Below are 24,638 nucleotides of genomic sequence, written 5' to 3'. Positions count from 1 at the left end.
GTGTCAGAGAGACCAGCAAAGCCACAAATCAAATAAGTCCAAACTTCTGGAGGTATCGAATCACCAGCTGCTCTCATATGAGTGAGAACGTTTCAAAAGTCAGACCACTTGCCAAAATGCCACTCTAAAAATTAGGATGCACACTCACATGGTAGTCATAGAAATGACAAACCATAATATTATTTTTTCAACATGGCTTTCCATCGCATTTACATCACATTATTTCCTTTGAGTTGATAATATTTCCATGGAAAAAGGAACTCTAAATGGAAAAAAAATGATATGAACAATTCTGCAGTAAATTTATTATTGTCATTGTCATGACAAAAACGTCTGGAGCTGTAATACCTGTTTATTCAAAGGGTAAACATATAAGCATGAAAGGAAGAGAACTACACATTCAAGAGAATAGATGAGAAATGGTAAAAATGCAGTTCCCCCATTATGTATATTTATCATATTTCATCTCAAAGACAGTTCTCATGTTAGCAGACATTAAGCGATGCAAGTAGTTTGAAATTTCAGCCTATTGTAACATGGTTTTCTGTAACATGGTTTTATTCTCATTAGGGAAATGGTGCATGGAGTTGCTACACATTGGTATGAAGTTATGATGCATATTTCAGCTCACTTTACGAAACATACTATTAACTGTTCATTACAGAATTCTATTTAATAAGCTGGGGCATTAAACACTGTCATTCAGACAGTAAACAGATATTCCTTTAGTTGACAACAGGCACAATACTACATCCTCAATGGTGTTAATGTTTAATGGCAACCATTTAAATCCAAGTAAATACAGTAGAACTCAATTAGGGCAATAATTATACAGTGCAAAAAATTTCTTTCCAAGGCACTTATGTGGAATGTTCTCAACATTCTTTCATTTATTTACAAAATCCAATTTTAGACTACAGCTTACAACTGAAAACATATTCGAGTCCGTTGATTCCATTGAGTTTCCCAGTCATACCACACTTTTTTAGTAAAATCTCACTGATGAGATGTTGCTGAAATTGAGATCTGTTTAGTTAGCTGACTCCCCATCTGTTTAACAGAACAAAACCTAAGAAATCCAACAACTAGCCCTAGTCTATAAGTTTTTAAGGGCCCTAAAGTACTAAGAAAGTTGATTCCTGAGGAAATGTAGTTTTCAGCTGGAAGTTTCCAGAAGGTCATAAGTGAGCATGTTCAGAGCTCTGGTCACTGTCGTGACTGTCGTCCTCATTGGCAGGGGAGCCAAGGGGGTGGTGCAGTCCCACCATGCCAGCAAACTCGGAGGGCAGGAGCGTTCCTTTCTTCACATTTCCCAGCTCTTTCTCCCGGGCCGCTGCACCCTGCTGCCCGCCTTTCACTCGTTTCCACTTCATCCTCCTGTTCTGAAACCACACCTTCACCTGCACACAGCAAGCAGACAACATTGCAGTTCACTCAGTCAACTCGTGTTTACATTAAATGAGGTGAATACAGCACAGTATTTACAGACAAATGAGTTATGTCACATCATGCAGAGCCTAATTTGATGGTAAAGTTGTTAATGATATAGAGTAGCAGCAACCAACTGTACACAGTGTTTACAGGATTAACTTAGTTTCCTAGCTATGCTTGCTTGCTAGAACTGCATTGGGGTAACTCTATGCCATTTTGTGGGTGTATGTGTGAGCAGGCATGTTCTGATACTCTGTTTTGGCAAACATAGCCTCTCCCCACTCTCAAACCACTATCACCTCCATAAGAGAGGACTCTGCGTAGTGTGACTGTGTGTGCACATGTATATTTGCACATGGAAGGCGGATTTACGGGCTTTCTGTAACGAAGCTCTGTTTACGCAGCACTCTCTCGCCCTCTCACTCACTCACGTTACATGGCCCCCACGTATGACTCACATCACTCGCTCACGTTACATGGCCCCCACATATGGCACACATGACCTGCTCCCCCACGCCACTCGGCCACCCGGCGGCTGAGTACTACCTCTTCTTGCAGTCACACTCCCTGAGGGACCCTGTGATCCCTCTCACACTCTGGGTGTTTTGCCCCTCTAGAACTGGAAAAGTGGAAGTGTGGTAACCTGACTGGGGGGCTAGCAACGTGTGGTGAGGCTATTTCCACCTGGCCAATAATGCGCTGACGCATGGCTCAAGGCAGCCCACTGGCCCAAAGCCCTGCCTCCTTTCCCTGACTCAACAGCTTCTTCCGTATTTGTGTCTCTCAGCGATGAATAAGCTGCTGCCTAAAACGGTCTGAACAGGTCCGGACCCCGAGATGGTAACCACCCCCGCAGACGTGGCTCTGACCAGGGTAGATAGGGATCTATTTTAGAAAGAGGGTGGTTATTTTAGCTGGAAGACTGCAGGTATTTTAGGGTGAGCTGCAGTGTAAATGGCTGGATGAATACAAAGGTTGTCCTAAATTATAAACTCCTTAATGTAATATCCAAATTCTCTTGCAAACTTTGTCAACTGACTTTACAAATAGAACATAATTTGGTGACATTGGGAGCCAGGAGTACTTGCGCAGTGACTAACAATCATTATTAGTAATATTCCGCATTGAAATAACATGCAGGAGCAAAATAACCAATGAGTTGTGGATGTTACAATGGGTAGCAACGACCCACACACACAGATTTACTGAGCCTGTGAAGCCTTCTTTAGCAGCATGGGGTGGGGGGGCACTGAACAGGAAGTTTTGAGTCCTAGTTGAGTTGTCTGGCTCCATAGACCTCTGTTTAGGCCAATTCACTTGAGCTGCATTTATCCTTCAGGGTTCCAGGTTCAGAGATGGGTGTTAGAGATTCACAGACTATTCTGGATAAACATGTTCTACAAGCTGATGTGTGATTTATGCTGGGAAGCATTTGGAAAACCAGAGGTGTTGCACGTGGTACGTAAAATGCTCTCAAGAAGACCAATGAACTTGACTCAATTTGTTATACTTAGAATGCAATTGACAGCTCGGTATTATTTGAAGCACTCAGAATTATAATGTGTGAAATATGCCACATGTGGGCATGATTTAAAAGGTTTGTTTATATTAGTTAAATGAGTAACTGAGAGAAAGAAAAAAGGAGTAATGGTTTACTCAGCTATGACTTGCACACATAAACCACCCACCCTCCCATCCACACACTCACCAACATGCACATACACACCCACATACCCCCAAAAAGCAGCACTCAACATCAAAAGAGTTCCAGTGAGTTGGAATCACTTAGCTAATTATTGCTTAATTTCTACCACTTTGTAAATTCACCAAATTATCAAATGCCGAACTCATAAAACATTTCAACTGATTTTTTTTTTTTTAGATTTACAATGGTGTTAATGTGACTAAGTCTCAGTTTGCTACAAACTGAATGTAGTGCCATTTCAATCAAAATGACATTTTTTAAATTTCATTTAAATTTTTACTTTTAATTTAATTTTTATTTTTAGCTTTGCAGGAGTTTTTTTTTTTTAATTAATTTTTTTATTTATTTTAAAAAGCAGCTTTGTTTTTTCTCTTAGTAACATCAACCAAAAACACGGGCTCAGTATACAGCATACTTGTCTCTCTGTGAGGTCAAGGTTGACAGCGATTTCGTAACGTCTTAGCCGTGTCAGATAGTTGTGGTGGGCAAACTCTGACTCCAGCTCACGGATCTGCTCCTTGGTGAATGCTGTGCGCTCCTTCCTCGGCTTGCTGCTTGTGTCTGACTTGTAGCTCCCATCTTGGGAATCTGAAATGAAAAACAGAACATTTTCCAGTTGCAGGAAAAAATAGAATATGAACAAATGAAAAAAGGTCAGAAAAAAAATGGGCCAAAAGAAATTGTGTGATAAACTACAGAAGCCTAAGCGAAATGGAAATAAAATGAGAGCTAAACAATTAGGGGCTCCAGTCACCTTTTATTATGCCAATATTGGTCATGTGTCTAGAGAGGGAAAGAGGGGCCAAGGAAGGCGCATGTGGAAGTGCTCTCAGGTCTGGCCTAAATCAACAATGCTCCCCTCCTCTCACTCATTTGCACAGGATCCATGTTCTTTACTGTTCATTATGCACTTAATGTAAGCTATTATTCATTTACAGGTATGGACTATAATGCAGATTAACTATAAATATTCAAAGCATGCTTTTCACTCTATAATACTGAAAACATATGCTACTGTTTTTTTTTTTTTGGTAAAATCTGAATTTTATTTAACATATATTTAATTACATTGGACATGCATTTAATAATAATCAATATATGACAGTAATAATATTGGAGATGTTTAAAAAATGTAACATTAATAGACAAGTTCAACATGATCTATATAGATATTTATATTTATAGGGTTATGAATATAAGTGAGTGAATATATAAGTGATGAAGTACTGTGGATGATTAAAAGTGCCTAGAAGCTGAGGTCTCAGAAAAATTCTACCTTCATTTAGTAATTTTTAACTATATTCCATTCTATTCTAAAACATGTTGTTAGAAACATTTATTAAAAGAATGGTGGCACCCAATAGCTGTGGATGTCTCCATGACCAAAGCTAGCATTTTTAGCACCAATAAATTAGGTGGGTTGTAATTTTCTTCAGATTGCTTTGATGGTGAAGACAACAATATGGTTTCAAAAATTATTTTTCCCCTCAGAAAGTCGAGACAGAGATTTCATTTCTGTAATTGCGTTCATAACCCTTTCACAAAAACACTTTTGAGGGTTAGTTTTGGTTGAACTTTATAGGAACATTTTAAATATAACAGTTTTAGACGATAAAATGCTGGATCCTGATTTATGGACTATTCCCTCAAACATGGCTTTGATTTTCTAATGCCAGCTTTCAAATTTTTAAATAATAGATGTGCTGAAAAATGTAAAAATTCCTAGCCAATGGCCTTCCGTTGCTTGATTATGAGAGTACAGAGTATGAGACTCCACTATCATTTTTTTCTAAGTGAGCAAATTGCAAAAGATGTTCTCCACTTCAGGTTGTATAATTGCAATTTTCAAATTTGAGCTTTTCAAACATGCCTAAAAATAAAGTGAAATAGAATCAGAGTTCCTTTACTGTACATAAGATTAAGATCTCAAACTTATTTTACTTTTGCATTATTCTGCACTCCCTTTGCCACATTGCTTCATGAAATATATGACCCCTACTGGTGAATAAAAACCATGTTAACTATGATAACTATTAGATAAGGGTTAAGGAGGGATTTGGATTTGGGCTAAATTGTAGAGTCAAGAGAAACCTTGTAGAAATTCTTTTAGGATTTTAGTGAGCCCTGACTTTGCTATTCTGCCATGTCGCACTACTGGACACTTTTGGAGACCCTTTCCCCCTTTGATGGTGCTTTTGGATAGCTGAGGTCACCCATTTGGTACAACTGGAAAATCACTCTCAAATCCTCTATAAGCCCACAGACCAAATTATTTACAGTAAATGTATGCCTTTTTTACAAACTGCAGTATTCTTTACTATAACTGCATCCAAAATATTTAGTTTCTTTTAATACTGTGTAAAGTCATTGTTAGACAGCTATATCAGAGTTCTTCTGGCGGCAACACTAAATGTTCAAAATGCACTACATGTGTTTCAAAAGCGCAGGTGTGAGCAGTGCATGCATTTAAAAATCAGTTTCACCTGTAGGCCATTAAAGCCCTGAAGAAAAATGCCATAGTGAGTTATACCTCCGAGACTGATGAGAGAGAGCGACCCTGTGCTGCACCAGAGCCAGCCATTGAAACTCCACTGGCCAACACATGCAGGATTCTTTTGTTTCACTAAAATTATTCACCCCACTTTGTAGTTTAAAGTAAATAAGAGGCAGACCTTATTTAAGATAGAACAGAGAAAGTAACAAATGTTGGGTTTAAGGATTCGTTTAATTTACTTGCAATGACAGGCCTACTGAGTAATGATTTTTGGACATTAGGCATACAGTCTTTCACAGTGTTATGCTGTGAACATATTGCACTAAGAATAATGACTACATTTCTGTGCAGCTGGTGTATTTTATTATTAAAATTAAGACTGAGAAATTTAATACAATCATTACATAAATAAAATTACTTAAAAAATGCTCTGAAATAATTTCGATTTTGAATAGATTTTTGTATATGTAATGTTATAGTCTAGTATAGCCATACTAGATCGTATTATAATATAAAATACCAGTTGTTATTTTCTGCATTTCTATTTCTATTTGTAATATAACTAAAATAATATAAATCATGCAACTAAGACTTTTTTGTAAAGGCTTTACATAATGTATCTCAGAAAGTAAAACCTGGCTACCACTGATTCATATATTGGAAATATGTCTATAAAGGCATAGTTCTAGCATAGAGTAACAAGCAAACAAATAAACACACTCAAGCACACATACAACAGCATACACTGAACTGGTTGGATTCCAGCCTATGTAGTAGAGAAGATACAACATGGCATGAACACTTAAACAGTGGTGTAAAATTATTAGAAATATTACACTTTAAAGTCTACAAAGAGCCCACTGAGACAACAAACATGAGTGGAGTGATTAAATTGGAAGTATGTTAACAACTAAATTATGTTTACTAGTTATGTACTAAAATTTTCTTTGGCTTGTTGTACAGTGACAAACACATGAAAAATAGAACTTGGCTGCTTTTGTTGGTACTTTGGTACTAAATAAAATGAAAGAAAATATGTATGTAGGTGTTAGATCTTTTGTTTGGCAATTTATGAAAATTTTATCTCTTTTATCAAAGAATTCTAATAATAATATAGAAGTTTTTTCTGCAAACAGTTTTCCTTATCCTAAAGTTCAAGTTCTGGCTTAAAACATGAATAATGTTAAAATTTTGTGTAGAAGTGTATGATGTGCTTACCTGGGCTATCACTCTTTCCTTTACTATTCCTTCTCTCTGGTTTTACAGGTGACATGGTGTTTCGCCCAAAGTCCGCAGGCACACCTGATGCCCCCAAAGGGTCACTGTTGCCCAGACCTGGGTTTGCTGTGCACAGGCCCTGGCTACCTGTTACTCCAGAGCCACATAGCTCTGATGCGGGGGTGTCAGGGTTTGGGAGGCAGATGCCATGGCGGGTGCCACCAGGCGAGGGCATCTGCTGGATGTGCCAGGATGGCTGGTGCTGGGGGTGATGGGAAAGTTGCTGAGTAGGGTGCCCACGAGCATGAGGCCCCATGAAGCTGCCCTCCTCTCCAGGGTAAGTGAAGGGTGGTGAGGGTCCCTGCAAGTCAGGGTAGGAGACGTGGTCGGAGCGGCCGTGCAAAACCAGGGAGGACTGGGTGAGGGCCGGATGCAGTGCCTGCGCTGGGGCGTGAGGGCTTCGCAGGCAGCCAAACAGAGAGTGATCCATCTCACTTCAGTTCACAGAAATCCACGTTGAATTACTCCCCTCCAAACACTTGTGCAAAAGAAAGAGAGACAGAAGAAAAAAACAACCGAAAGAAGAATGAGATGGGGCGCTGTCCAGACAGGAGTTGGAAGAAAAGTGGTAGTGGGAGTGTAAAAAAAAGCCCGTAAAAGGACACTGTTCCTTCACGGCCCCTCTTGCCTTGTTCCTGGGCTCCCGTAGTCCAGGAGTCGACGGCAGAAGGAAGAGAGAGCGGGCGGCGATGAAAGGCAGGGCCTCCGGTAATCCTGAGCATGCGGCCCCGTTGCCAGGCCAAGCGAGGGTAAACACACACAGCCCCACTGGAAGCTGCTCGGGTGACAGACAGGGAGAAAGGGAAGGAGGGAAAGATAGAGAGAGAGAGAGAGAGAGGGTGAGAGTGAGAGAGAGCTATCCTGGGCCTGAGTGTAGGGAATGTAAGTGGAAAAGGAGCGAGGAAAAGAGAGAAAGAGAGAGAGGGGAGGGTGGGAGGAGGTGGAGGGGTGGATGTTATATATAGGGCGTAACGTGAGAGGGAGGTTGGGTCACTAGCTTCTTGCTACTGACCACATGCTTACGATCTTCCTCCAGAAAGCGAGGGACAATAAATCTGAGGCTGGCCAAGCAGATCTGGCCTTAGGGAAAAGTGGGCAATTTATTTTGAACCTTAGCTATCTGACCCCCACTGGCACAACTAAGAACTGAGTTGTGTCAGCATAAGGGGTTTGGATATGCAGTTGGGGAACAGGAGACTGCAACTTGGTTTGCTTTGTATCTGCATTTGTGTTTATGAATGTTTATATATTGACCTAAACTGGATCACTTCAAACAACTCCATTAACTTGGTTTTCTAACAGTTGACAGTCATCTTATTTCATAATCTACTTTATGATTTATGATTATGAGGATCATCATCAACATCATCATCATCTGCTTCTTTATCATTATCACCACTATCTCTTACTGTCAGAACCACAGTTTCCATCAGATCTAGTTATCAAAAGAAAGTTCAGACTATACTGTATTTAGGTGACTGAGCATGCCAGTATGTAGCATTAATCATATCACATGTCCTTGTAAAATCATCAAAATGTACAAATATAAAATTCATATATTCACTTAAACATAAAAATGTTTTATTTGTTTTTGCATGAATTCAAGATAAATAAAATCTAGATGCAATCAGATGTAGAATGGTCCCATTTTGCAAGACTGCTATACACTATAAATCCACACATCCAGAAATGAGAAATGAATACTCACTGACTGTCCAAAAATGGGTTCCAGAAGACAAATGCTGTTAATACGCATGTTGATTTGTTAGTAGATGGAAGACTTTTTTTTTTTTCTTGGCGCTCTTACTGAAACAGAGAACATGAAATAGCTTCATCTAATGTCACCAAATGATTGAGCATTTGAAAAAGTACTACACATTCATTTAATGAACAATATTGTCTAACAGAGAATACAGGAAAATTATATACTTAATGTCATTTGAAATAAAATTTTCTTCTGGCCTCTTATTGATTTTTTAAATATTTTAAAGTTACAGTTACAAAATGAATGTTATTGGTGGGGTTAGTGGTTCATGTATTAATTTTTTTTCAGTGTTATTTATTTTGCTTCATGGATTTTTTCCTCTTGAGAAGCAATGAACTCTGGAAGACTCAGGAGGATCCTTGTTTTCAGTACAGGGTGGAAACTCCAATGCTGCACTGCTAACAAATTAACAGGAATTTCAAACCATGTTAAAACGTTAAATAGAAAAAAAAGAATTGATTGCCTTTTTATATTATATCTAAACTTGCTATTAAATATTAATGAATAATAATTTATATTTTTAAAGTAATTTCTGAACATTGCAAAGACTTGTTTTGCATAATTTGTGTTTTGTATATTAAAGAACCTTTCTTGCACCTCCTTATGTCCAACACATAATCCTAATATTTTGTACCATGTTTTTCTTTAGAGAAGGCCACTTGTCTTGATAAAGATAATAATAAGATGTAGAATGAACCAAATATCCAGTCTAAATAAATAGATATATAAATATTATTTTCTCTGGGTAATCAACTAAGTCCATGGTGTCCACAGACCATGCTTTGCTATCTATGCGTGTTGTGACCCCCAGACCACTGACACTGAATGGGGAAAGGAAATGAGATTCATTTTAACCGAAATTACTTTAGCAGAGCACCAAAGTCTAATGTGAGTGTTATTGCTGTTCAGTTTGGAGATGCAACTATGAGCTGTGGTCCTTTGTTAATCTCCAAAAATAAAATGCAATTTTGGTTTAACAAATTAGTTTAATTAGTGGCTATGTAAAATAATCTGTTTGGAACTTCTGCGTGTGAATTAATGTACATATGGACATGGATTAAACTTCAAATACCGTCCTACGCCAGTGTCCCATGGCCTCTGAGTGGTTATGTCACTCTGTCACTCCTTTCTTTCTCCTTGCTCCCTTACCTTCTTTCTCCAATGGTCTGAGACCCAATCTGTTGAATTAGCCAACTGCTCATTTGACAGGTCCCTATAGACAGGGGATATTCTGCAGGTGACTTTTACTGACCTTGTGACCAGCTGTGTGTATATTCTTAATATTTTACATACTCACTTTTCAATATTTTTTACATACACAATATTTTACACGTCATATTTCTTCTCATGTCCATTTTATTATTTATAATTTAACATAATGTTTTGGTACAGAATATAGTAAAAAAACCAAAGGAATATAATAATAACACCTGTTTGCTACATTCCTTTAGCACATTTTATAATATATGTGCTGCATGACTGTTTTAGGATGAAATGAGCACAACCTGTTGTGTTATTATTTTTGCTCAGAGAACCCTGCACTGATGCTAGGAGAGAGGAGATTTAGGTAATGTCTGGTTTCCAGGAACATGCTGATAATGTCACTTAAACAAGGAAGAGACCTATGATGCATGTATTTTTAACTATAGAAATTCAAAGGAATTCTCATGTCTGGATGAAATATTAGACTCTTGATTAATCAGAATGACCAACAAATTTTACAAATTTTTTCCAGCAAATTTTATAACTCCGGAAGATTTGTTCTTCACCCTTTCTGTACCTTTTGTATATTTATCACACTCTATGTACAGTATATGGATAAATAGATCTTAAGGTGAGCTTTCTGTGCACATTTGTGTAGGATATTTTTGCCTGGGATATTTCATACCACTTATTTTACTTGTGAGCATTTTATATGACCTGCTGTTACATAATCTGATTATGAAATTCTCTGTGTACAGTATATGGATGAATTAAATGTGTTTTGTGCTCAACTTAGGAAAAATTCTATACATAATATTTATGATACGATCAATTCAGAGGCTTTTCTGAAAATCTAATATTTGAAATATCTTACATCTTACATATTTTACATCTTACATATTTGACTTACATAGGCTTACATATCTGTAAATCTGTGCTTTGTGAATTTGATAACCATCTTTTCAGTTTTTTGGTGCATAACATCAGAAGAATATTTATTCCTAAAAAACATGTGGGCCACAATCTTACTACTTTGCCAAAAAACAAACAAACAAACAAACAAAAACCATATTAATTTATTAATACTATTATAAACCTATTTAAAAATGTTTATGGCAACATTTATTAAACATTGAATGTTTATGTACCACTTCAAAGAACAAAATGTTATAATAGGGACCAAAAAACACACATATCCAGTTACAATCCACATATTCAGTTACATTGCTGATTTTATTTTTTATATACTCCTATTTTTGTATATTTGTTCAGTTGTTCAGCCATAATTTAAATTGCCCTTTTATGTGTTTTTCAGTCGACATGTGTAAACCTCTGGCTGAATAATTGGTCTGACGCTCTGTTGTTGCACACTGCTTTGGGAGACTGGGAGCTGAACAAAGGCTCAGCTTGGCTGAAGACAGGACTTCTGGCACATGTCAGTAGCTGCTACTCAACCTCTACTATGTCACGTTGGTTTAATATTACTAATCATTCCAAAAAAAGTGAAGCAGACATGGTATGATTTAATGGCTTCCCTCTTCACTTAGTTCTTCATTTGCTGGCTGAGTTTCTGTATGGAATAGAGCTTTTCTAGTGTGTTTGTAATGTAAATACCTCTTTTGGTCTTTCTGTCATAGATTTGAAGCTAATGATTTTCATAAATACGTAAGATTTGAACCAACATACATAATTCACAGTCACAGAGGTATTTATCCACTGTGATTCTGCTGCAATGGTATCAATCAACATTGACAGTTTAATATGTTCTGATCACTGGTGTTCATTACTGAAATAGACCACAGTTATGGCAGCCAAGACTTACATAAGCTACCACACTGAGGCCCCTGACCCTGGACTAACTTTAATCTTCTCTCTTGGTCTTCTATTCTTCTAGACACAAATCTTAATTTGTACCCAAAGTTTACTAAGATCATTTTAATAAGCATTTAATAATAAGAATATTAAAAATGGCTCTAACCTTAAAACACTCAGATATTTGATATGATTAAGCAGTTACTTTGATGAGACGGGACTGTCTTAAGACAGTGGCAAGTATGTGTCCCGCCCCCTACTGGCACAGGTTCAACGAACATTTAGTGGACAATGTAAACCTTTGTTTGCCCTATGACTTCTTTCATTAGTTCAGATATATTCAGATTAATTTCCGACAAAAAAGTTTCTGATGAGACTAAAATCTGACAGAATAATTTGACATACAAAATGGTATGTAAATGGAATCTCAATGTAGCATGGAATTAACTGAATATTTTCAGACTGCATTAATAGCTAAAAGTTGTCCTCCTGACCCCCAGAAAATCTGTAGATACTAATTATGTCTCCATTGACAGGCTACCAATGACAGGCTACCAATGAAGCACCACAACTAAAAAGATAGATGCTTTCCTCATAGAGCTCCCAGTATTTACCTGTTGGGGTTTTTCCAATCAAGCCCTTTTAAACAGCATCCTAGAACAAACTGAATACTTCATTCAGTCATCTAATGATTGCTTGCGTTCGCCCCCAAAACATTCAGCTTGTGTTGTTCTGCAATCACAGCATCATTTCCTATTTTTGCCCTCAAAGCTCTAAATCCTATTTAGAATTATGTGTAAACATTGCTTGTAGCCCACATCGTCCTCACAGACTGATGCTCATGCCTGTAAATATATCATCTTTTTACACAAAAGCCACAGCTTAATTGCTTTGAATTTAGCATTTTCTTTACAAATGGGCCGTATCACATCACCACTCTATGTTTACGTGGTGCAGAGTTGACCTCTCATAGACGCTGATTAATCAAGAGGAAAAAAACTGAAAAGAAAAATTAGGCAAACCACAAATGTACTGCAAATTTTCTCTCTCTTTATCTATATGTCAATCTGAGCAGTATATATATTTTGCTTCTTAACCTCTATACTTCCCTCTTTCAAATGCTGTCTGTGTAAATACACACACACATACACACACACACACCTACTGATGTGTTTTATGATATGGTCTCTGCACAGCTAACTTTAGATGTAAACATGTCATAAATCTCCACTGTGCCTCTGCTCATACTCTCATAAGCACCAAACAACAAATGAGCAACCTCTAACAACTGATAAAACCAACTGTTAGATTCTGTTCACATTTCTCAACATAACTCAAATGCATTCTCAACTTTTTTTAGGCAAAATGTCTTCTTATTTTTGTCTCCCAAAAAGGTTTTATTGAAGAACTACTTAACATTCACTGTACTACATTGCTAGATGTTGCTAAGACAGAAATTAAATTAGGAAAGTCAAAGGAACATAACTGATCTATACTCTTGGTACTTTAGAACCCCATTGAATGAAAGTTATATATAAACATAGTTTTTCTAATACAAACCGGGTCCTCCTCCTAGAAATTCAAAAGAACTTTGTGTGCACAGCTAAAAAGGACCTCTGTCCAAAATGTCCTGTTTTTAAGTACAATATATATATATATATATATATATATATATATATATATATATATACACAAATTAAATGTAAAAGCAAAATGACATCTCCTACCATCAGTCTGATACTAATGTGTAATCTCTACTAAGTTATATAACCTACAATTTCCTGTGAGAAATTACTTCAGTGAAAAAGAAGAGATTTCTCTAGCAAGAAAGGAAATCCCTAGGAATGTGAACCTTTGTACAGCCCTCAGTGTCAAACTGCATGACTGCAATAACTTCATTCACTTCCTGATAGATCCCTATCCAGCACATCTTAAATTATGACTCAATGCTGGGACACTGGCTGCTTTAGAAAATGGTAGACTAATGGCCAATTTTTTATGTGGTAGTTAACAAAAGGATGTCAGTGGTCAGGCAGACATTCTACAGGACAGACATCTAATTGATAGGAATCTACGCTTGGTGAAAATCTACAGTCATTCACCAAGACAAATAAGAAATCTGTTGCACTTATTACATTATTATTATTTTTTTCTTAATACTTGACAAAGATTTATTGACCATAATTGTGATGAACTCCACTTTCTCATCCAGTTTTCAAACAATCAAAGGCAAATCTTTGTCTAGCCTTTTCTTAAACACTGCTCTAATAGGTAAGATTGTAGCAGCTAGTGTATGGCTCTTCAGAGAGTCTGGGCAGGTCATAAATGAAACATAAATGAAATAATGTCCACAGGAGATCCACCCCCAGGGTCAAGGCTCTAGGTCTGGAATGGGCAGACTAGGGGAGTGAAGTCAACATAGAGACTGAGGGACAAAGAAGTAGCCTAACTCATCCTAGCTCATCCTAACTCATCCTAGCCCATCTGGCCTGCACCTCATATCCCCTTCAATTCCTCTGTTTGTGGAATCCTGTAAATCATCATTCAGGAGGAGGCTGGCCCTGCCTGCAGTATTTTCTCTTCCTGATGTTTCTTTCTCTTCTCACATCCCTCGATGGGCCCCTTAACCCAATCTGTAATTAAGGCAGTATGAGCTGCTTACTTGGAAAGACTGACAGAAGGACACATACGCGTGCCCATGTGCGCGCACACACACACACACACACATACACACACACACACACACACACACACACACACACACATATATATACACACACACACACACACACACACACACACACACATGCACAGACTTATGTACTCTCATTTACCCAGTCATGTATCTTTTTCTTTTTATCCAAACTTTGCATAGTTTGCTGGAGTCCAGCTGCTGCCCTGTTGGCATGAGCACGTGGAAGCCTTTTTTTAGGGGGTTTTATGGCACACTACACTCCAGCAGAAGTCTGCAGTGAACTAGTTTGGCAGGACAGCCCAGATAAGATGACCATCACTGCCAAGGCCATCATAGTGGTAGGACCATTGAAACAGACAACCCTGTGTGGGGTACCAGGACCTTATTGAAGGTTTGTCTGATGACAGAATATCACCACCAAGAGTTGGGAAGGATACTTTCAGAATCTGTTACACTGTAGGCTGTACAAGCATCAATTGTGATCTAGCCATTCCTTAGTTTTCCATCATTTTGCCTTTTTTTTCTTTCTATTTATATTTGATTTAGGTTTTGAGGAAAGATTGTTATTGGATTTTTTTTATCAGTGTTGTTTTTAAAATTCATCCTTAAAGCAATAATCTAATTTAAATGGTATAGTTACATATTACTTGTATTTCAGATGTTATGTTACATCGTTCTTCTTACATTTATAATGTAATACAATCATGCTGGTATACATGTGTGTGTGTAAAATTAAGATGCAATGTGAGGCCCCACAAAAAAAGTTTCATCAAAATAAAATATATTTGTAGAAATGTATTGCTCCTATTTCTCCAGTTTAATTTCATCATCAGCACTGAAATGACATTAATAGTGACAACAGGTAATGCTGTTCACAGGAATTTTATAGTACAGCAGCTGACTGCCTATGTAAATAGCGCCACCTGGTGTAAAATTAGAACTCTGCAATATGAAGATTATAGCATATATTTCTCTCTCCTGGTGTCAGTCTAATCTAGTCTACATAGGAAACTGCCTCTTCACGCCAGGCCAGCTATATGTAGCTGTCACTCGATATTTCCACAGAGCTTCTCACTCCTTCTTTGTCTACACTTTGTGTGTTTGCCTAGTGAATGTCTTTATCTGCATAGATCAGGGGATCAGTGAACATGAGCTACATCATTTTTCATTTCATTTCTTCTGTGTTTAGAGAGAAATACTGAGAGGTCTGGGGATTTTTTTGTCAGAGTAATTTCCAGAAACTTTCCAAGCTGGAGAAAAAAAAAAAATCCCAATGAATCTTTCATGCCAAAATCCATAAAACCCTAGAAGACAAATGCCATATTATTTGGCGGTCTGTAGGCTTTGCTAATTTTATGGCATTCTGTGTTTACATAATCAAATACCACTTTAAATATCCTTTTCTGAATCTCAATCATATTGCAATTTATAACATACATATTTTAAAATGCAGTTTACAAGGTATAATCTATCTTTATAACTCTCTGAAATGGTACATGGGTATTTATCACAGTACATGACAGTACATGTGCTGCTTTAGAAATCAAACCCATGATCTTATAGAATAAATATATTAATATCCATCAATAAACCCATTAATACGTTTCATTTTTTTATGAATGGATTTCAGTGATTACTCAGCTCTAAAAGTTCATAATTAATAAACATCTTAAGACTTAGTAGTAGTAGACCCCAAACATAAATAGAAACCATGTTCAACATAATCAACCCAGGGAAATGATGGCACATATCTACATCAAACACATTTTGCTGCATGCATGTGCAAATGTGCATTTTGTGCTACATGAATCTGAGCTGTCAGGAGACATGCAGTCCCCTTAATCTCATAGCAACAAGCAGATTTTCCATTTCAGTGCTTTGCTTTGGTTGATGTCTAAATTAACGCACATCACTATTAAATAAACAAAAAAAAATGTAACTAGAATCTTAAAGGGGAACCCTGTTGGTGTTTTCTCTCACTGAGTTGAATTCTCATTCTCAACCAGAAAGATGCCATAATTACATGTTATTCTATGCAGCAAGATACACAGATATACTTGCTATAAGGATTGGTTCTGTTTGGAACTGATATTGCATATTTCATACTGGCCTGAAAAGCTGAAGAGCTCTTTAGGAGTACATATCAGTCATCAGCAATATTTTGAATATTAGGAAACAAGTACACATTTCATCATATCCTATAAAGAGCAATCTAAGTGACACATGAAATTATTTATTTTAAAAAGCCATTGTAAAGGCTGTTCTTAAAATGAATCATGCTGGAATTATGGCATGGCTTTGTTTTTCCTCCATGGACATTTCTTCAAGATGAGTGAAAGGATGGAGAGAACTGCTGAAGATTTCAGCCAATCTTCTTTTTCCTCTCCCCATTAAAGATTACTAAAGGGTAACATGTAAGTTAAATATAGTTTGGCCAGATCAGCACCTGTGTCTATAAGCTCCACGGATCCTCATTTGGCCTTGTTATGGTCATTTACTGGCACTACAGCAATTTATGCCAGTGAGACATGAATGTGAAGGAATGTTTCATATAAAAAAACCAAAATAAAACTGTAGGGCTAGATAGTTACCATAGTGATGTAATAAGCATGAAGGTCTAGAAAGTGCTATTGCTGACAATTACTCCAGCCAAATCTCCCTATAACACTCTCCCTATAACACTCTGTGTGAGTTAGAGCTATGCTGAATGCTGAAAAATATTCACACCTGCATTTGGTCTGATATTTGAAATGAAGTGTGATCAAATGTAAGAACCATGTTTTACCTGAAGGGGGCAGTAAAAGAAAATTCAGGTCAACACTTTTGCAGAGGATATGCAATTAGTCATGTCTTTAAAACAAATGGGGTACAGTGTCATTTGAGCAGATTATAAACTGGCATTTTCCATTCTATTTCCACTTCTATTTCCGTTATTTTGATTTCATAAATACAAAATGTTTGTATTTTTACCACATTACCATACATAGATTGCTTTAAAAGCACCATTCTGATAATGCTAAAAAGAGCAGGTCCATCAGTTACGAATAGGAATGTACACTGGACTGCTAATGTCAGCGTCTGTATGTGACCTCTGTTTGTGGTTGTCTAGGAATCTGGGAATGTGCATGCAATATATATATATACACAGTGAATTTTCACACTGTTACACAATAATACATACACATTTGACACAGAAACCTAAGAAAGCCCCAGTGTTAAAATTTGTTTAATTTGTGTTTTATTAATTTCTTTAATTCTACCTAGTAAGAACTGAAAAATAGGTAAAACCAACCCATAATGTTTTTATTATTATTATTAAGGAGAAGTAAGCAAAAATTATCATCTCATTTTGGGATACAAAAGCTCTTTTGACCACCTTAAATTATACTGCATATAAACATCACAGCACAGCACCAATTTTTTCGATTGACTCACAGTCCTCCATCCATCACATTGCTAACAGACCCTTCAATAAACCACCAGTGACCTGCAAGCCCTTGACAATTCGCCTCTGGTGTCACTTCCTATGGATATATTGGCCAATCATAGCTGTCAGGCTAAAGATCACCTTACTTGGCAAGGGGAGCAAGACCAGGCAAGAGAGCAGACCCTCCCATCACTCATCTACAAAGAACAAGAGACACTAAAAAGCCTTCTACCCAGATTTACCAGGGAAGAATGCTCCTCAACATCTCTGTGCCTGATCCTATTCAGCTGAGCTTCAGAGTGTGATGCAATGCAGGCTGCCAGAGAAAACCAATGCTGCCAAGCATGAGGTCACAGGGAAAGGAACAGTAGTGTCATGTGGTTACACACATTCAGTGCTGACACATAATACTTAATGAGGGACAAATGCACAGTATTTCTTTAACCTGCATTTCCTCTCTTCCTGGATAGAATATCCCTCTCAACAAAAACAGTCTCGTGTATGGGATATGCAGTTGCCGTGATGTGTAGTCTCATCATTACCAAGGATTCTGAAGATCAGTGAAGATGCGGTGCATAAAAGCTGACTTACAAAGCAGTCAGCAGGCTGCAGCAATGACCAGGGGCACACCAAGTTAAAAGGAATCTTGTGTATTTCAGACTTATGCACAATGGGGCCATGGATGGGGACTCGCTTACTTTATTCCTGTTTGATTTTAAGGAATAATCTAGAAAAAATAAAAACAGTACATTTCAACATTTTATTACATGTTTAATGGTATTTTAAAGGGATTTAGATGTTTTTTGGAAATGTATACTCTTAAAATATGAAAAATAAATGAATGCAAAATTCTGATATTGTCTTTTGAAGAATATCCAAATTCACACAAGTTCTTTTTAAATTATATAAAACATCTAAAAATAATTTTTAATGTACAGGAAGAAATAACTGTAAATGAACTATTCCTGAGAAAAAGCTTGACATTTTCCACATATGCAGGCAAGTATAGTATCAGATCTAGTCCTACCCTGTAGTAAATGTAAAGCAAAAGGAAGATTATCTAACCAAATCAAGATTTCATTTTTATTGTTGTCCACACGTCAGAGTTTCTTCATGTAGCTTTTAAAAAAAGATAAAATAAGACCAAGAATGCAAAAGCAAGATGTAAGGAGTCATGTTATTTGCTTACTCTCAGCTTACAGCTTGTCTTTGTCCAATCATACAGTAATACTAAGATCAGTTCTATGTAAATGTGAGGAGGCAGAAAAATTCAGACGCTCACAATTAAAGAGGTGCAGGTTTAATCAAGACAGAATAATCCAGAATGATAGTCGGAACACAGGCAAGAGTGAGAACCAGTAGGTTAAAGGCAGGGAACATAGCAAACAGGTAGATAAACAGACCCGGCAGAAATCCAAAAGGGGCAGGCATAGAACATTAGAGAGCAATCGGAAACAGGATCAGAAACACAAACAGGCAAAAAGGAGAATATCACTTGGTGTGCACAGAAATCAGTAGTGGCAATACTTTGTAAAGAAAATACAGACATGGAAGGTTTAAATATACTATGAGTCTATGAGAGACAGATGTAGCTAATAGTCCAATGATGATGATCTCAGTAACTGTCTTTGATTGATTGGGTTTTCCGCTGAGTGATGAACATGAGTGTTGGGAGTGGTAGTACACTTGAGATATTGGATGGAACCCTCTCTTCTACTCAAGTCCATGATGCAAAAGCATCATGATGTATTTAGAGCTTAGTTTACGGCAGGAGCCAGGAGAGCGGAAATCTAGTGTTGAGAGCCATAAACAATCCAAAGGTTGGTATTCCATGGTCTTTCCTCTGTGCCAATTGGCCAGTTCTTGCTGCAGTGCTTGCTCAATGCACTGATGAGTCTCCTCCCACACTTTCTTGCTGCGTTTCAACCACTTGTCCACAGCAGGGATGTTGGTAGAAATCGAGTTGGAGTTGGAGGGATTGTTGAGACAATCTTAGTCATTTGTTCAGTTCCTGATTAGTTCATTCGCACTGGCTGTTGGACTGAGGATCATATCCAGAAATCAGACTTTTGGCCACCCCAAAGTGTTCAAAAAAGGAGGCCCATACTCGTGAAGTGAACTGAGGTCCTCAATCAGACAGGATGTATTCAGGTATGCCAAAAATAAGAAACACATGGTTGAACAGGGCCTCTGCAGTTTAAATGGCAGTGGATAATCCAGGGAATTGAATAAACCTCACCCCACAAGAAAATCAGTCTACCAGAGTTAAAATTGTAGTATTGCCATTAGAGAAGGGTAGGTCAGTAATGAACTCCACAGCTAGGTGTGACCAAGATCTTTCATGTATGGGAGACAGCATAAGTTTATCTGCAGGTAGGGTCTTCAGAGTCTTACTTAAACTGCATAATGAGCAGGAGGTGGCAAACCTGTGAACATCACCCATTAGGTATTCCCACCAATAACAACTAGAGAGGAGTTGGCGGGTACATGTTTCACTGGGATGACCTGTAGTGAGAGGCAAATGAGCCCAGATTAATAACCAATCTAGGATTGGTACTGGTACATATAGTCTCCCATCAGGACATTTAGTTGGCATTTCTGTCTCCTTTAGTGCCCTTTCAATCTCACTGTTGATTTCCTATCAAACTAATGCTATATGTGCCCATGTAGGAAGGATGGTTTCCTGAGAGTTATGATCCTCCTCCATCTCCCCCAGGTGAATGCGGGACAGGGCATCTACTTTCGTATTGCGAGAACCTTGGCAGTACAGGATCTTAAATTGGAATCCTGAGAAGAATTGTGACCAGCAGGCTTGTTGAAAGTTTAACCATTTTGCAAAGTGCATATACTCTAAATTCCAATGGTTAGTAGTAACCATAAAGGGATAGTTGGCCCCCTCCAACCAGTGGCCAATTTATGGCCAATAGCTTGCGTTCTCCTATACCATAGTTTCGTTTAACCATGGACAGTTTATGAGAGAAATATGTCACAGGGTGTAGCTTAGAATTGTTGTTTCTTTGAGACAGAATGGCTCCTACACCTATATTTGAAGCATCAACCTCCACAACAAATGAGACTGAGTGATTGGGATGCTTAAGAAGAGGCACAGTAGTGAAAGACTTTCAGTCATCTGAATGCTTGTTCTGGCTCTTGGTTCCAGTGGAACTGAGTTGAAGCTCCTTTTAGGAGGGCCTTAAGAGGGGCTGCTATACTGCTTAAGTTCCTTATAAAACATTGATAGAAATTTGCAAAACTGAGAAAACTTGAGTTTTTTTATTGTATAGGCCAATTAAGAATAGCTTTGGTTTTTTGATGATCCAAGGTGATCCCACTATGGCTAATTATGTATTAGATTATGTAATTATGTTGTAGATGTACCAAGCGAATGTGTAGCACTTGGGTCTTTAAATCTGGAGAGTATATTTAGATGTCATTGATATAGGCTATTGCGTGTTTCCCAGTGAACCCAAAAAGAACATTAATGAAAGCCTGAAAAACAGAAGGTGCTACACTGAGGCCATAAGACATAAGTAGGCCCTTATATATGAACCAGATTGTAGGCACTACAGAGATCCATCTTGGTTAAATATTTGGCATCTTTGAACTGCTTGAGTGTTAGTATGATGAGTGGTAAAGGGCAAAAATATTTCTTAGAATTTGGTTTAGGTTATGGTAACCTATGCACGGGCAGACACTGCGTAGCTTCTGCTGGATTCTCATGCTGGGGTTCCAAACTCACTCTAGTAGTAGGCTAAGAGAGATAGGTACGATTTGTTCTGTGTGGTCTTTGTACTTAGAGGAAGCCACCCAGACAGATGGCCATAGCAATCAGTTGATCTCATCATCCCTGCAGGCCAATTCATGCAGAGGCTCAGTTCAGACCATTATGAAACGCAACAAGCAGGGCCACTTCATTCCAACTACTACCTTTGGCAACCGTATGAAACTTGCGAGCATAGTCCGACACTGAGCAAGTACCTTGATGGAGTTTAATAAGCATCTTTCCACAGGCTCTCCCTACATGAGAATGATCAAACACAGCTTTGAACTGAAAGAGAAACTCCTCATAAGCCAATATTTGTACTCTCTTCCATACTGCAGTTGTCTAATCAAATGCCTTTTCAGTCAGATGTGAGGTGAAGAATGCTATTTTAGCTTGGTTAGAACAGGGAGGGGTGCTGCTGAAATACAAAGCGCATTGCAGCAAAAAAAAACCCCGACACCTGTCTGGGCAACCATTGTGTTTGTCTGACTTATTTACAGGGAAAGCATGATAATTAGCAACAGATGGGGTAGAAGATGCTGAAGGTAGTTGGGAGGTGAGGTCTCTCATACATTTCTTGAGTTCAGATACATCTCTTGAGTTATTCCACCTGCTGTTTAGTGATGACTTCCATAAAAAGTGTATGTAACCCCTTCAGTACCTGTTAATGTTGACCGAGTAAATGTCCCTGATTGGAAACGTCCCTCATCAATGCCTTTGAATCCACCATTTGCACCGCGGGAGAAGTATTCTGTGACAAAGCAGAGAAATTCAGACGCTCGTGGATAAAAACAGATGTAGCTAATAGTCCGGTGATGATGATCTTGGGAACTGTCTTTGATTGGTTGTGTTTTCCTCTGAGTGACGAACAGAATGTTGGGAGTGGTAGTGCACTTTGGAAACAGGCTGCATGACAGTGAAATGATGTAACTCATGTATCAGTACACAAAAACAAGTAAATTAATCAACATGTTGCATGTATGCATTTACGTTTTTTATTATTTTTATTATTACCCAGAAAAACACTTAGTATTCAACATGAGTTTGTCAAAACCTTTCAAAGAGGCAGGGGAAGAGAGCTGTAGGTTATAAGAAGGGGGTTATTATGGATGGGGAACTGGGGGAAAAACTAGAATCAGGTGGGGATAGTTAAAACTTCAGAGAGCTTGTATGCTGTATGCATTCTATGATTATTATCTTGTTAATCAAATACATATTAAGATGGATAAAAACCCAATAAGACAATAACTAAAGATATAAGAATTTCAAGCTTATCATTTATCAAGCACACAAAAAAACACCACGGTTTAAAAAATCTCACAATCACAACCATACTGACATCTTGGTGGAAATATCACATGATCACATAATCACATGATGATATTCACACTAACCAGTTCATTCCAATCTGATTTGAAACCCCGACTTTCTTATAAATAAAAAACAAATCTTTCTTCTTAAAGGCATCACATATCATAAGCAGATATTCTACAAGAACATAATAATACCATTTTTACAGCTATTTCAGAATTTTAATTAAGGTATGTTGTATGCTCAAAAATCAGTCTAGAATACATTATACTTACCATTAGACATTAGTCTCTGTCACGATACGGCCCCTCCCCCTCGAGGTCTTTGTGTGTGTGTGTGTGTGTGTGTGTGTGTTGCATGGTCACGCCCTCTCATGTTTCTCACCTGATCCTTGTTTTGTGTCATTATCGTGCGCGTTTATAAATCTCTTGTCTTGTCGTGGATGTGGTCGATGTTTAACCCCGATAGCCTTCGAGCTACGACTTCTGTGTTGTATGTGCTAATAAACGTATGTCTCTATTTTACTCAACTCATCCCCGCATCCTGCTCTGCCTCCTCAACGTGACAGTCAAACTTTACCAATATTCCTTCTACAAAGAATCCCTTATCTAAAATGTATAGATTAATAGACAATGGAAGAAAGCCCTATCAGTCACTCTCAATACCAATATCTGGGCCCAAGTATGTAATTACTCTTTCCACTTGATCACTTGCACCAACATACAACGTAATATATACATTTGACACAGCACAACAAATATTTTTGGCAAGAAATTATAAACCTCCAATCATACAGGTTAAACAATCCCCCTATCACAGATTTGTCCCCCTGTCACTCTGTCTACACTTTGTGTAGTACTAATCATTGGCAAGAAACCATCCTTATGAACTGGAAAGCCAAAAAACCTCATAAGCACTACACATTGGAAAAAACCTAAAGCAAGAGCATATCAATAGAAAAATTGCCTGCATCCCTCAAAAATAAAAGCCCACAATTTGACTTAACTTAGACACCTCTCATCAACCATACTTGATCAGAACCAGTATTGTAATAACCTATGCACAACTAGATTAGATCCAAAGAACCTTACCACACAATAATAAAATAAATCAAAACAACAACCCTAACCCTAATGTAAATTGGTTCTTTAAGATTCCAACCATTTCTAAGATTCATTTATGAGCTGTTTTACTATTTTTACTGTGAATTTCCATTGTGTGTGATGCTTATACTTGTTGTTTTGTCAAGATATACTATTATTGTAATACAGTCGCCACCAATTATAAGTAAAGGGTCTGAAAAATTGGAGAGCTGTGTAAAGTTCCAGTCTACAAATTTCAGTACTGACATGTTGGGTATTTAACTGCGAGATATAGTGTATTATTGGGTCGGGTGCATGTATTGTGTTTAATTGTATATATATAGTGAGATGCTTAATTTTTGGTTCTTGGTTTACATTTTGATGTGGCTTGGGTTTGAACAAAAAATAAAACTGTGACATGAAAGATGTACAGAAACAAACAATGCTACAAACGCGAGATATGGCAGTGCTTTCGGATTTGGTACTCATGCAATAGTGAGAACTGGGTGTGAGATATTAAAAAATATTATAAAATGTACAGTGATCAAAACATTAAAGGAACAATTAATCATCACAGTATAACATCAAGTCAATTAATCTTCAAGGACATCAATCTGTCCAGTTAAAAAGCATAAGTGATTGTGAATCAATTTCACCTGCTTTGGTGCAAAT

General features: G+C 37.6%; 1 protein-coding gene across 2 annotated transcripts; it reads right to left on the bottom strand.

Moving 5' to 3' along the window:
• Positions 1–332: 332 nt before the first annotated feature.
• On the bottom strand, positions 333–7,794 carry meox2b (mesenchyme homeobox 2b). Of its 2 annotated transcripts, XM_027006411.2 has the most exons (4): positions 7,537–7,794; positions 6,849–7,386; positions 3,552–3,724; positions 333–1,400 (listed from the first exon to the last, which is right to left on the bottom strand). In XM_027006411.2, the coding sequence occupies exons 2-4, from the start codon at positions 7,336–7,338 to the stop codon at positions 1,179–1,181; spliced, it is 885 nt and encodes a 294-aa protein (XP_026862212.1). In that variant the 5' UTR covers positions 7,339–7,386; positions 7,537–7,794; the 3' UTR covers positions 333–1,178. The 2 variants fall into 2 exon arrangements, with proteins under 2 accessions (XP_026862212.1, XP_026862211.1); XM_027006410.2 differs by having other exon boundaries at positions 6,849–7,793.
• Positions 7,795–24,638: the final 16,844 nt, after the last annotated feature.

Source organism: Electrophorus electricus, chromosome 8, assembly GCF_013358815.1.
Source record: "Electrophorus electricus isolate fEleEle1 chromosome 8, fEleEle1.pri, whole genome shotgun sequence".
NCBI classification, from domain to species: domain Eukaryota; kingdom Metazoa; phylum Chordata; class Actinopteri; order Gymnotiformes; family Gymnotidae; genus Electrophorus; species Electrophorus electricus.
Note: the sequence above shows the minus strand (reverse complement) of the source record. Positions and strands in the feature narration are given on the sequence as shown.